Source organism: Pollachius pollachius, assembly GCF_949987615.1.
Source record: "Pollachius pollachius genome assembly, chromosome: 12".
In the NCBI taxonomy this organism is placed as follows: domain Eukaryota; kingdom Metazoa; phylum Chordata; class Actinopteri; order Gadiformes; family Gadidae; genus Pollachius; species Pollachius pollachius.
Window position 1 is genome coordinate 2,839,133 of NC_136945.1, and position 12,142 is coordinate 2,851,274.

Here is a 12,142-nt window from a genome sequence, read left to right on the forward strand (position 1 = left end):
AAGAAGCTAGCCACTAAATCTACCTGTGTTGTGGCAGTATGGACAGCTTCAAACACCCTACAAATTGGGCATTAACTCTGCGAGAGAGGTGTTTCAGCGCTCTGTGGAACAGCTGAACGTAGATTATCCATGTTTCGTCTGTGACATCATCATCGGGGGCCATGCAGTAGCCGAGCACGATGCCAACTTGAAGAGAATGCTCGAACGAGCTAGAGAAGTAAACGTCAGACTAAATCCAGCTAAATGCTGATTTTGCTTGGACCAAGTAAACTATGTAGGCTACATCTTCACAAGCCAGGGGCTAAAAAGTGACCCTTATAAAACTGCAGCACTGACATGCGGGTCCCCACAGACATCCCCTAACCACAGCGCTTCCTTGGCATGGTTTAACTACCTTGGCAAGTTCTTCCTGAACTTCAGTAACATTGCAGCACCACTGAAATAACTGACCTACAAGGAGACTCCATGATGCTGGTTCCAGCGGCACCAGGAGGCATTCAACCATCTCAAGTCATGCTTGACAAGCCCACCAGTTTGGTCATACTATAATGTCAAAAGGCCGGTCACGCTTACCTTTGATACATCATGTAATGGACTTTGAGCTGCATGCATGCAAGACTGCAGACCAGTAGCGTTTTCGTCTCACCGACACGGAAACACGATATGCACAAATAGAGAAGGAGATACTGGCTGTTGTGCCTGCCTGCACAAAATTGAAGGACTACGTCTCTGAAAGTCCACAATGGTAGAAACTGACAACTAACCTCTGGTTGCAATCTCAAAGAAGCCCATTGACACCTCGCCTCCAGCTGCAAAGTTGTGACATCACATCGTTTAACAAAAGGCCAAATACATGTCTCTGGTGGACACTCTCTCACAAGCTCCAAACACACACGCATCCCATAGCCTTGCTGAAAATGACGCTTTCAAAGTCATGTCGGAGGGTAAAATCTCCAGCGCCCACCTGGAGGACCTCAGAAGGCAGAGACTCTACAAACCCCCGGTGCACTTATTAAACCAGGGAAGCCCATCACTGAGAGCCTCCTCAAGCATGCGGTCGGTCTCGTCTTTTCCTACAGAGACAAACGGACAATGGAGGATGGGATCATCATGAAAGGCCACAAAACAGTCATCATTCAGTCATCACATCACTTTCTGTGCAGTCTCTGCACAGAAAGTACACCATCACAAAGGCCATTCAGTTGCTCAAGCAACCATCATCTTTTGGCCAACAATGTCAAACGACATCACAGGGGAGTTTCTCTCATGTGCAGAGTGCAAAAGCACCAGATCTCATCAGCAACCGTAACCTCTCCAGCTCCATCCCGTTCCAGACCTCTGATGGCCTACCGTGGCTGCAGACATTTTCAACTGGCACAGCAAACATTACCAAGTGCTTGTGGACTCATATTCCAGATGGTTTGAAATCGACCTTCTCCGAGACATGACTTCACCTGCTGTGATCACATAATGAAAGAGATACTTCACAGTCCAATGCACACCACACACCCTCATCTCTGACAATGCTACATAGCATGGTTTCAAGGACTTTGTAAACAATTGGATGTCACCAGCATTCCTGATTCCTATCAGTCTAATGGTATTCTGGAAGGGTAGACACATGCAGCCATTCCTGTGAGCACCAAACTGTTGGAACCCAACCCAAAGAACGCCCAGCAAATCAATTCCAACTCCTCAACAACCGTCTCTCTCTGTAGGCCGACTGGGACAGGTCCAGGCCTGCTCTGACACCCGGAGGGACTAGTGGTCCAAATGCAGACCCTCAAAGGGAACGACAATGGGGTTTCAATGTGTGTTGAACGTGGTTTGAGTAAGTAGCTACCACAATATCAGGATATAATGTCTACTGGATATTTGCATGTTGCAAGTACTCTCACTTATGCACTTAGGGTGATAGTATTGTGAATCTGCCTACATGTTAAAGGGTTATTCACTAAGATTGCCGTTGCATAGTCTACGATTATTCAGATTACGATTATAGGGTTGTTTACTGAATAATCATAGAACAACATAGTAAGAAAGAAATTGTCAACACTATCGCTATGTTGCTTCAAGAAGCAAACTAAAGTGAAGGGATGTAGATCATTTGGGAGTGTCCCGCTATGTTCATTATGGGCCAAAGTTTGTAGTGTTAGTTCATGTTATTCAGTGTAGTTCAGTGTTATTAATGACAGCACCAGTGCACATGTTGTGTCCGGTACTGATGAGGACCTGCTCGGTGTCCGCTCTGTCAACCTGCTCTCTATCATAAACAAACCAGCAGTGCAGAAGACACTTTCATCATTTACTTGTACAGAGGAACCAATCTCTGCAAGAATGAAGATTTCTGCAAAGCGGTTCCGCAAGATGCAACCAAATTCTTCACACTGCAACTTTAACCCTTACCCTTTCATAATGTAGAAATTAATACCTTAGTTTAAATTAACAGTAATAGATGTTGTCTCGGACATAAATTTACTGTTAATTAACTGTTAGTAAATGCTTTTTACTGCATTAACCAATCTTAATGAAGTATTCATTAATGTACCCTTGTTGTAACATGTTATTAGGTATATGTATGTTATAATTATATTTAGGGACCTAGACTAGACTTAATTGAATGTCCCAATTTAATAATTGCTAGCCTTCCCTTACCAATACTGCAATAAATTGCATCGCTAATGTGACACATTTCAGCCACTCCCATGGGTTGTGGTTTAACTTACAGAGACAAATACAGACTACACCATTATTTATGAAGATCAGCTACAACATCTAGACTCTATAATGGTCCTTTCATAGCAACCTTGCTTTAGAAACCCCTCAAATATAGCTTCATAACAATAATTATTATCATCTAACTGTAATTATAATAATAATATTAATAGTAATTGTAATTACTAGTATTATTATTAGGCCATTATTGTAAGCAACACTACTATACAAAGGATCCATGCTTACAATGCAGAAAGACATTGTGGACAAACAGGCTGGCCACATATGAGAGGGAGATATGGGCCACATCGCGTCACCACCTCAAGGTGTGTGGATCGATGGGACCTGCTACAAGTTTAGGGGCTAAAGATAGCCCGTTTAGTCTCTGATCGGATGAGACCGACAGGTACGGTCGTTCATCAAAAGCTGTAACGACTGTGTTCCTCTTCCAGGGACGTGGTGTCATCCTGGAAGAGGAACACTCCCATCCGGTTACAAGTGCTTCATGATGGGAACGATGGTGAATCACAATGCTCGTCACTGCGTTGGGTTGTGTTATTATCGGGCCGATTATGAGACGGTGCTATCACCATTCTCGTAAAATGGACACCACGTAGTATCGCCACCACACGCATCCAAGGTGAAGCGCTAGGCTGTCCCATCCTAAATGTTACATAGGCTCAGCCCTTTGTAGAGCAGCGACCTACGGTAGCTCGCGTACGGAAATGTTATTGGACATGTGATCCGATATCCATGTTATTCCCGGCAACATGTATGCATCAGCCTCACCAGAGCCCCAGGAGCGGGCGTGTGATTCCGTCCTGGCCTATTTAACCGCTTTAAGGCCATATTCACGCATTGTTGACTCTAACTTGTAGGCTACATTTCGTAGGCTACGAAAAATGTTAATTCAATATCTTGCTCATGGCACGACGGCACTGACGTTTGATCGAGAAATCGGTGTTCAACCGGATAGTGAATTGTGTTGACAAGGATATTGAAATAAATAATTAAGCGCACATTGAAGTCTTCTCGTCCACCGAATTTCCCGATGTGCTCCATCGCGAATCGTTAACTATGACCGTAACGTGACACCGGCTCTTTTCTCGGTGCTCGTCCTACACGGTGACTACCTGTTAATCCCCGGCCCGGGTCCGGCCCCGGTCCCTCCGGCTGGCGCACCATTGCTGGGCTTGGTGAGCTGTCCAGGGGCCGGTGGTGCTGAAACGGAAGCCGGAGCCCCCGGTGCAGGGGCCGCCGTGCCGCCCTGCACCGCCGGCCCCTCGCCCTCCACGCTGCCCTCGTTCCCCATCGCTCAGCGGTCCGTCTCGGTGAAGCGCGGGTGTGGATGGTTCTTCAGCCGCGAAGAGAACTCGATCAAACTCGACGCTGTTCCCCTTCCGCCATCATCACCTACAATTCAGCACCCCGTACGGAGCAGGCGCGCTGACGGAGCGGGAGCGCGCTGACGGGCCATGAGCGCGTTAACGGAGGGGGGGGGGGGGAGAGCGCTGACGCAAGAGGCGGGAGCACGCCTGATTACGCGCGCGTTCACAAGCACACATTTCACTCAATTGGATTTTTGCCTGTTCATGTAACGAGTTAATGATTCTACATTATATTGAATATTTAGGTAGTTTAAACATGTTCAATAAAGACCCTATGAACATATAGTATACCTAACCAAATTTAATGTTCTGGAACTACAGAAAAATAAAAAAATCCGCAAAAATAAAAACGATATTAATAATAATTAAAAAGGAACAATGAGCAAATTTTCTTTCAGTTTATTGTAGTATGAATTGGTAAGGACAAAAGCCACCTGGCCCACTGTGCAAGTGATGCTGAGCTGGCAGACAGATACATATGTACAAAACACACAGATGCACACAATAAACCACCGCTCATGGGGAGCGCTGTCAGGTACAAAAATAAGATGATAGTTCATCATTCATTTACAGGACCCAAGTGGGAAATATACACCTTCTAGTCAAAAAGAGCCGGTTCAGATCTGAGGTTCCAATACCTTATAAATTATACTGTGAGACAATGATTACAAAATACCAAATGACCTTAAGGAAAATGAATTCGCTCTCTTCCCTCTGTAAAGGAAATATCGAAGGCATTTCTGCAATTCAATGTTCGCCTGGTACAATTACCGGCCTCTCAACTGAAGTGGCAGATCTCAAAAGGTATGACATGAGGCCTAAAATTGTAACGCATTATGTACACATACATATAAAATAAATGGCGGCATGATTCTGTTTTGTAACGAATAGGAAGCCATCTTAAAATACAACAAACAGCCTTTACAGAAGTGCACACATTTCTTTTCCTCCTTCTTCTCTGCTGTGATTGCTTGATGCTTCATGATCTATAGGAGATGATCACCACAGTGTGTGTGTGTGTGTGTGTGTGTGTGTGGTTATCTATATATATATATTACTGCCGCTTAGCCTTGTACGGTCGTGAGCGTTTCCTGCGGTCCGGCTTCCTCTGTTTGTGCAGCCGGCCGATGCTCACGCCCTGCCGGCGGCGCACCGAGATGTTCTGCTCCACCAGGCTGGCCAGCATGCCTGTGGAACGCAGCCGTTTTAAAACCTTGATACATTCTCACACCTTCACTGAACAGTACAGCCGTTGTGTAATACTAAGTAATGGCTTGTGGGTGGAAAAGAAACCCACGCACGAAAGGAGATCTATAATTTCCACAAACGGCTGCTGTCTTCAGCTAGGGTTCTTACTGTCAGTGATGTGGGGTTACCTCAAGTCACAGAGAACATGGATACAGGAGATGTAGAATCAACTCGGTTTATTAGGACTTACCTTCTTGTGCCAACATTGATATGAAGGTGCATATGAACTCGTCATAATTGTGGGTCCTCCTCTGGTCATCAATCTAAGTTAATAAATTAAGTAAAGCGTTTAGATCGTCGAAGATTGGCATTTTGATCGTTCAGGAAGAAAAGTCTACAAAATAAATGCTTTTAAGGCCGCTGCTGAAAAAGGATTCTTGCCTTGTATTTCTTCCGTTTTTCCACTTCCTCCTTTAGGAAGACTTCGTAATTAGCAATATCAGCTTCCACGCACTTCAGTAGAGCCAGCAGCTCCTGTACAAGAGGACAGTAGCCCTGTGTTCATCATTTCTCAACAACAATAATACCAGAACAATGATGATAGACCAATAGTGTGTAAAAGTGCAAAAAACAATGTTGACCGGCAGACCCCCAGAGGAACATGAAGCCCTGCAAAGTACCTTGGGAGAATATTTATCTCCAGGTGGCTTCTGGACTCCGACCACATCCGCAGGGTTCATCTTTTCCTTGCTAGGCTTGCCCACAATTCCTTCTTTGCAGTCCTCCTCCTCCTTCACCTGTACAGACGGGCCCTCAGCACTGCCTTCAGCCTCCTCTCCTTGTTCCTCTTCTTTAATCTTCTTCTTGGGTGTGAAGGGCCGCTTGGGCCCTTTGGCAGAGGAGTCCACTGTAAAGACACACACTAGATCAGCTGTTGAACAAGAGGACAGATTGATGTGTCATCATGACTTCTTAAACCGTCTCATGTTGCTAATGAGCTGGTGGGCTCTACGCTCTCACCCGACGGTGGGAGGGAACAGATGACCCCGTCCTCCTGAAGGTGGAGCAGCGCCACGCAGATGGAGGGGCCGAGCTCGCGCACGGCGCGGTTGTGTCGGGGGTCCAGCCGCAGCAGGTCGTCCTCCCCGAACAGCACGCGGGAGAGGTGAGACGCCACCGGGCTGGACGGCCGCGTGGCCGCCTGGGAGCGCGCCGGCGAGCGCAGCGGCGAGTTGAAGGCGCTGCCGATCTCCGAGGCCGTGTCCGTGCTCTCATTGCTGGGCGTGGGCGACGGCTGTGACGCCGCCGTGATGCTGACGCCGCCGTTGCGGCCCTCGGTGCGCACCGACAGCGGCGTGCTCAGGGCATCCTTCCGCTGGACCTCCTTCTTCAGCTTCTCTGCCAGGACGCTGAGCGCGATCTGGCTCTCCAGGCCCCCTCCCACGCGGCCCGACCGCGTCCGCAGGCTGGCCTTCCTTCTGAACCTTCAGTGGAGAGCAAACGCTAGAATCAACCTGATTACAGTAGGAGCCCTTATAATAGAATCACTACTCAAAACCAGTGCTGCGCTGTGATTTGTTGGGGTACTCCATACATAAAAACAAATTGACAAGTTATTTCCAAGTACAGTAGAAGACTTTGACCAAATCAAATCTTACACAGCTAACCTGCTGGGTTTTCCCGCAGCACCAGTAACCTCTTCTTCTTCGTCCTCATAGTCCTCATCATCAGAGTACGTAGGCTTCGGTGGTGCGGCGGCTACCCTGGTGCGACCCACTCCCGCAGCCAGGTCCTCCTCTTCCTGTCCACCACAGGAATTCACATGTTAGAACAAGAACCAAAGAGTGCACCCGTTAGAGACACTATTCTCCATATCCATACCTGTAGGGGGGACTTGGCGTAGTTGTGGTTATCAAGGAATGCAGGCAGGCGTTGGACGATGGGGGTGGGACTGGTGACTACCCGGGTACCTCCTCCTGGTTTACCCAGAGATTTAGCACTGCCTAAGGGATTGGAGGTAGCCTGGGATTGATCGCCTGCAACATGAGGTACGACATGATATGTATGTAAATAGATATGTACAGGTGACCACATCGTCAATTGATAAGGGCTCTGGTAAACAAGCCCTTTTCAAGGTGTGTGCTTGGGATCAAATTATCATTTGACATAAACAAAGTCGTATGTCCAATACATCAACAGGATGCCATGAGAAGCGTTTTGTTGGACAAAGGCATTTAGATCAGTTGCTCTAAAGTTGCATTCAAATAAGCAACGATAGGCTGCCTAAATCATTACCCTTACTTTAACAATCCTAATGATCTCTATCCTGACCTTGATCATCCTTACACTGACCTTGATTGTCCTGAAACTGACCTTAATTATCCTTACACTGACATTAACCAAAATAAACCTGATCAATAATAAATAGTCCCACACTTTTGGTTATGCAGATTAAGTGCATTTAACTTTATAGCAAGGTCATAGCAACATGTCATAACAAGATTTTAAATTTAAATTAATTTGCTCTTAAAATGGATCTTATTCCTCCCTCTCAAGGACGGCCGCACCTGGGGTCTGCGTGGCTCCCTGGGGGGTCCCGGGCTCGGCGTCCACCTCCTTCTTGATTTCATCAGCAGAGGACTCCTGCTGCTTCTTGTCCTGGACCAGCTCGGGCTGGGTAAGCCGTATTAACTGCAGAAGAAGAAGCCCTCGTTAAGGGATCCACGGGACACAATAGTCATCTCCAGTGTGAAGATATGTCAATTGAATCAGTTTACATGGAGAATTGTACTTCCCCTCATCATTGTTTAATTTAATCAAACAGCATGTCCTGTGGGCTACACCTTCACTTGCGTGCTGGTATAATTAATAAAGTTGCTGCTTCCTGCCTTTACTTCCATTCCAAGTGTTTTTATTGTTATTTGGCTGAGATGCCAAATCTCAGCCAAAGGAAATATTGAAACTATACAATGGAAGAGAGGCTTGAAATGTCTTCCTGCCAACCTCGAATCAGGTGTTGAATGTTGCGTTGAATATTGTGAAGAATAGTATAGATAGAAATAGCTATATGACAAAACCGTCTGAGTGGGTGTGGTGTAAAATGGTTGGCAAACGCTGCTTTGTTTCATGTTTGAATACATCCAGAGTCCGAGGGCTTCCGGTGTCCCTTTTTGAAAGACAAATAGACTACTGCCACCTGCTGGTAGTGTGAGTAAACTCCCCTCAGGCAGACACAGAACGTACGTGCTAGTTGGCTGCAGTCTAGTTGCGCTGTATTTAGTGCAGATCTTTGGTCAAAACATCACACAACAGTCGGCCTTCACGGCGGCTAGATATCTGGTGTGTTAGGGCCTTAACAGCCTGTTTGGAGCCTGGAGGATTGCATTAATTTGTCCTTATTTAAAAGGCAACAACACTCCACAGGGCATCAGAAACACTGAGTATCTGAATATATTACTATGGCTAACACTCATGGCGGCAGTCGTGATTGTTTTCCAACCTGTTGGAGTCCTTCCAGGACGGTCTGTCGATTTCTCTTGAGGATTTCCAGTTTTGATTCATACTTGATCCTGCGGTCCGGTACCACAGCCATCAGGTTGAAGCGGATGTCGTGGTATGGTTCACTGGAATGGAACCAAATGGTTATCAATGTAAACATGGGAGTCCGCATTTTTTACAATAATAGTGGACAGTAACAGTTCTTACCCAGCAGTTGCCAGGCCGATCCTCTCCATGATGACCCTCCGAGCCTTGTCCGTCCATTCCTCCTCCTCGCCCCAAGGCCCTGCGTTAGATGGTTTACAAAACGTCTCAGAGGCTCTTTGTACAAACTGACATTCCTTTAATTGACTGAACATTATGTTGTGTGACAGCTTAGTTATTGCATTGATTGACGGGTGTAGAGTCTCACCATGGTCAATGGGGTAGGCTTTGAGTCCGTCCAGCTCAAAGAGGCGGTCCTTGATGGGAACATAGCTCACGAAGTGGAAGGCCTCCATGGTTCTCACAGCGCTGATTCCATTCTGCTTCTCTGGCAAGTGCCTTGGCTCCGGTCTCCATAGACACAAGATAACAAGATCTGTCAAAGAGCTGCCTCTACAGTGCTTAGGGCCTGGGCTAAATAATCGTTTTTTTCTTGCAGCTTTATCACATAACTTTGCAGGCACTAACTGCTACCTACCTTGCATGGCTGTTGTGTGCTTTGGCGAGCTCTGGAGCATTTCCTATGGCATAGCCCTTACTCTAAAGTAAAGAAAATCGTATTAATGAATTTAACTCATTGTATTACACCAGTTATCCTTTATGTGCCTTGTTCGTTAGCAGACGAGGGAGCATGTTGAAAGGCTTTAGCAGTTGGATGTTCAGTACAACTTGTATCAATGTCCAAATTACATTTCAGTTTAAAGTCCATTTTCACCCCAATCAGCTGTAAACTATAAGAGCATTTGGATAGATAAGAATGTTGAATGAAATTATATATATTTCTTTATGTCCAAGTGCTGTAGGGTAACGGACCACTTCCTAGAGCCAAATTATCTTTAACAGGATCTCATCAGAATGGATGTGAATCTGTCCACCGACATAAGTAAGAACGTGTGCTAGGAGGAGATCATGCCTTACCTCTGGACCAAAGCCCTTTGTGAAAGCCTTCATCCGACTGAGTGTGATGCCCAGCTCAACACCACTGCAGTTGAGAAGCACGCTCAGCAATGCATGGGTGGCGCAGGAGTTTGGTATCAGCTGAACAAATAAACAACATAAACACCAGGCCGTTCCAAATTCTTTACAAACAACTGAAGCATGGTGCCATGTTGGCTGAGGCAGGAAACAATGAGCCAACAACTCAAGCATTTTCATTCTTCTGTTTGTAGACATTGAAAACATTCCCACCACTCCTTACACTGCCTAGTTTTCAATACAAAACAAATACAGCTAATCCAACTGAAAGTCTACAGATTGTCTGCCATTATTATATGCACTGTGCTCCATTTAGGGGCAATACATGAATTGATGCAACCAGGGGCGGACTGCCCATCTATTAGTTCTGGAGAATAATCAAACGGCAGGTAATTCCAGGAGGACCATCTGCCGCCAGATTCTGCCTGTTCTGAAGCCATTACAAATTAACTGTAAGTGAACTCATACTGAAGGAAATAGACAATTTATTTTGGTATTGAGCGCTTGGCACACAAACATTAGCAGTCAATCAAACTGCCTCCTAGGGCGTTTTTTGAGGGCCGGTCCATCCCTGGAGACAATTTATAGACAGAACCCCAACAGTTTAACCCTTGCTCTCAGATTAACCAGGGCTATCACACCAATATTTAAGATATTCTAAGTAATACAATAGTACTATATAGTCACACTTACAGTATTACGGTATTATAGCAGCCATTCAAATATAATCATACTTTTCTGTTAATTGTCTACTATTTGTTGTTATCTATCTGCGCTTTCTTACCTGATGTGCAAAAAACATGTCGTTAACAATTTCCTCATCAATGACAGAGGTTTCGTCAACTAAGGTGGAAACTTTCCTCCGGGATCGACGTTCCTCGATCCATTTAAACAGGAAGATGAAGCCATAAACAGGACTGAAAGAAATGGAGACAATCTGAGCTGACGACTTATATGAAATCATATAATAAAGCAATAGCAGTAGAACAACTATGATTTGCAAGTATGCAGCTGTCAAACTACTATCCAATGCACTGCTTTTTCCTTACTTGTAATTGTATTCTAACTTTAGCCTTTTCCTTCAGCAGCAAATCAGTACATTTACATATACAACATTTTAATATCAAATAAAGATGTAAAAAATATATATAATATAATCATTTGATCAAGCAAAACAACACAACGTTACCTTTGACACTTGCTTTGTAGGTCATATATTTCTTCTACTTGGACACCTTTGACCCCTGCATAAGATTACAGTGGTTCATTATCGTATTGCTCTCCACTTAATGATCCATAAATATTTAATCATTATATGCAACGGTATGTATGCTTAAACATTAGAAATCTGACACTCACCAAAGTCTTCCACCAGCAGAGTAAACAGTCCTGTAGTACAGCAAATAATATACAAACATTTTAATTGTAATCTTTCCTTTCCTTAATAAAATGAACAATATGTGCTCATTAGTATCACTCCGTATGGGCCCCATACATTTCCACATCAATCTAGCATCACTGTGTTTAACCTGTCTTTAGTGGCTGTGCATTGATAGCCAGCAAGACAATAACCATCCACATAAAACTGTTTTTGCGATGGCTGTTATTTGTATATTACTACATGTAAACAGACGTATAAGCCTCCTCGGAGTTCTGTTTAAGTTAAGTAATAGCGGTGGATTATGATTTTTGATAAACCCGAGTGGTCTCTGAAGCTAGCTGGAGGCTAGCCGTACTTAGCCATCCCCCTGATAATGTCCCGTAACACGTCTTACCCGGGTCGCTCTCGAGTTCCAGCCAGCCTTTGTTCATCTTTGCATTCTTGCACACTAAAGCTAAAAAAACGATCTATGCAAAGCCATGCATGTGAATCGGTAATGTTATCATAAGCTGGTGAGAACTGAAAAATAAACACAAAAGAGACCGTGGGCGACTACATTCTACGTCATCACTGGAAGGCCGACGACGGTGCCATGGTAATAACAGTATCTCTCTCTCTCTCTCTCTCTCTCTCTTAGTGTAATATAAAAAACGGTGTAATATTAAATACAAAAAATATAAAAAGTCAAATATGGAATACATATAAGAAATCCTGCATATAATATCTCATATAAACAGGTGGTATTTACAGTGTGCAGGATATGTACAGTAGTACAATTATTGTGAAAAGACAG

The 12,142-nt window shown here is 44.8% G+C and overlaps 2 protein-coding genes across 3 annotated transcripts in view; both read right to left on the reverse strand.

Annotated features, from left to right (window-relative positions):
- bsnb (bassoon (presynaptic cytomatrix protein) b) overlaps positions 1-4,027 on the reverse strand; it is a gene marked incomplete at both ends in the record, with an annotated part of 65,298 nt that extends 61,271 nt beyond the window's left edge. The window contains one exon of the mRNA XM_079748039.1: positions 3,849-4,027. Within this exon, the coding sequence (XP_079604165.1) occupies positions 3,849-4,027 (179 nt within the window). The remainder of the gene's footprint in view (positions 1-3,848) is intronic.
- Positions 4,028-4,524: 497 nt separating this feature from the next.
- Positions 4,525-11,890, reverse strand: bap1 (BRCA1 associated deubiquitinase 1). 2 transcript variants are annotated; one of them, XM_079747818.1, is made up of 17 exons: positions 11,744-11,890; positions 11,328-11,357; positions 11,158-11,212; positions 10,753-10,885; positions 9,912-10,031; positions 9,472-9,533; positions 9,202-9,344; positions 8,997-9,075; positions 8,791-8,914; positions 7,859-7,982; positions 7,173-7,327; positions 6,959-7,092; positions 6,312-6,775; positions 5,972-6,198; positions 5,733-5,825; positions 5,542-5,614; positions 4,525-5,291 (listed from the first exon to the last, which is right to left on the reverse strand). In XM_079747818.1, exons 1-17 carry the CDS (start codon positions 11,778-11,780, stop codon positions 5,158-5,160), a joined length of 2,187 nt encoding a protein of 728 aa, XP_079603944.1. In that variant the 5' UTR covers positions 11,781-11,890; the 3' UTR covers positions 4,525-5,157. The 2 variants fall into 2 exon arrangements, with proteins under 2 accessions (XP_079603944.1, XP_079603943.1); XM_079747817.1 differs by having other exon boundaries at positions 6,950-7,092.
- Between the last annotated feature and the right edge of the window lie 252 nt (positions 11,891-12,142).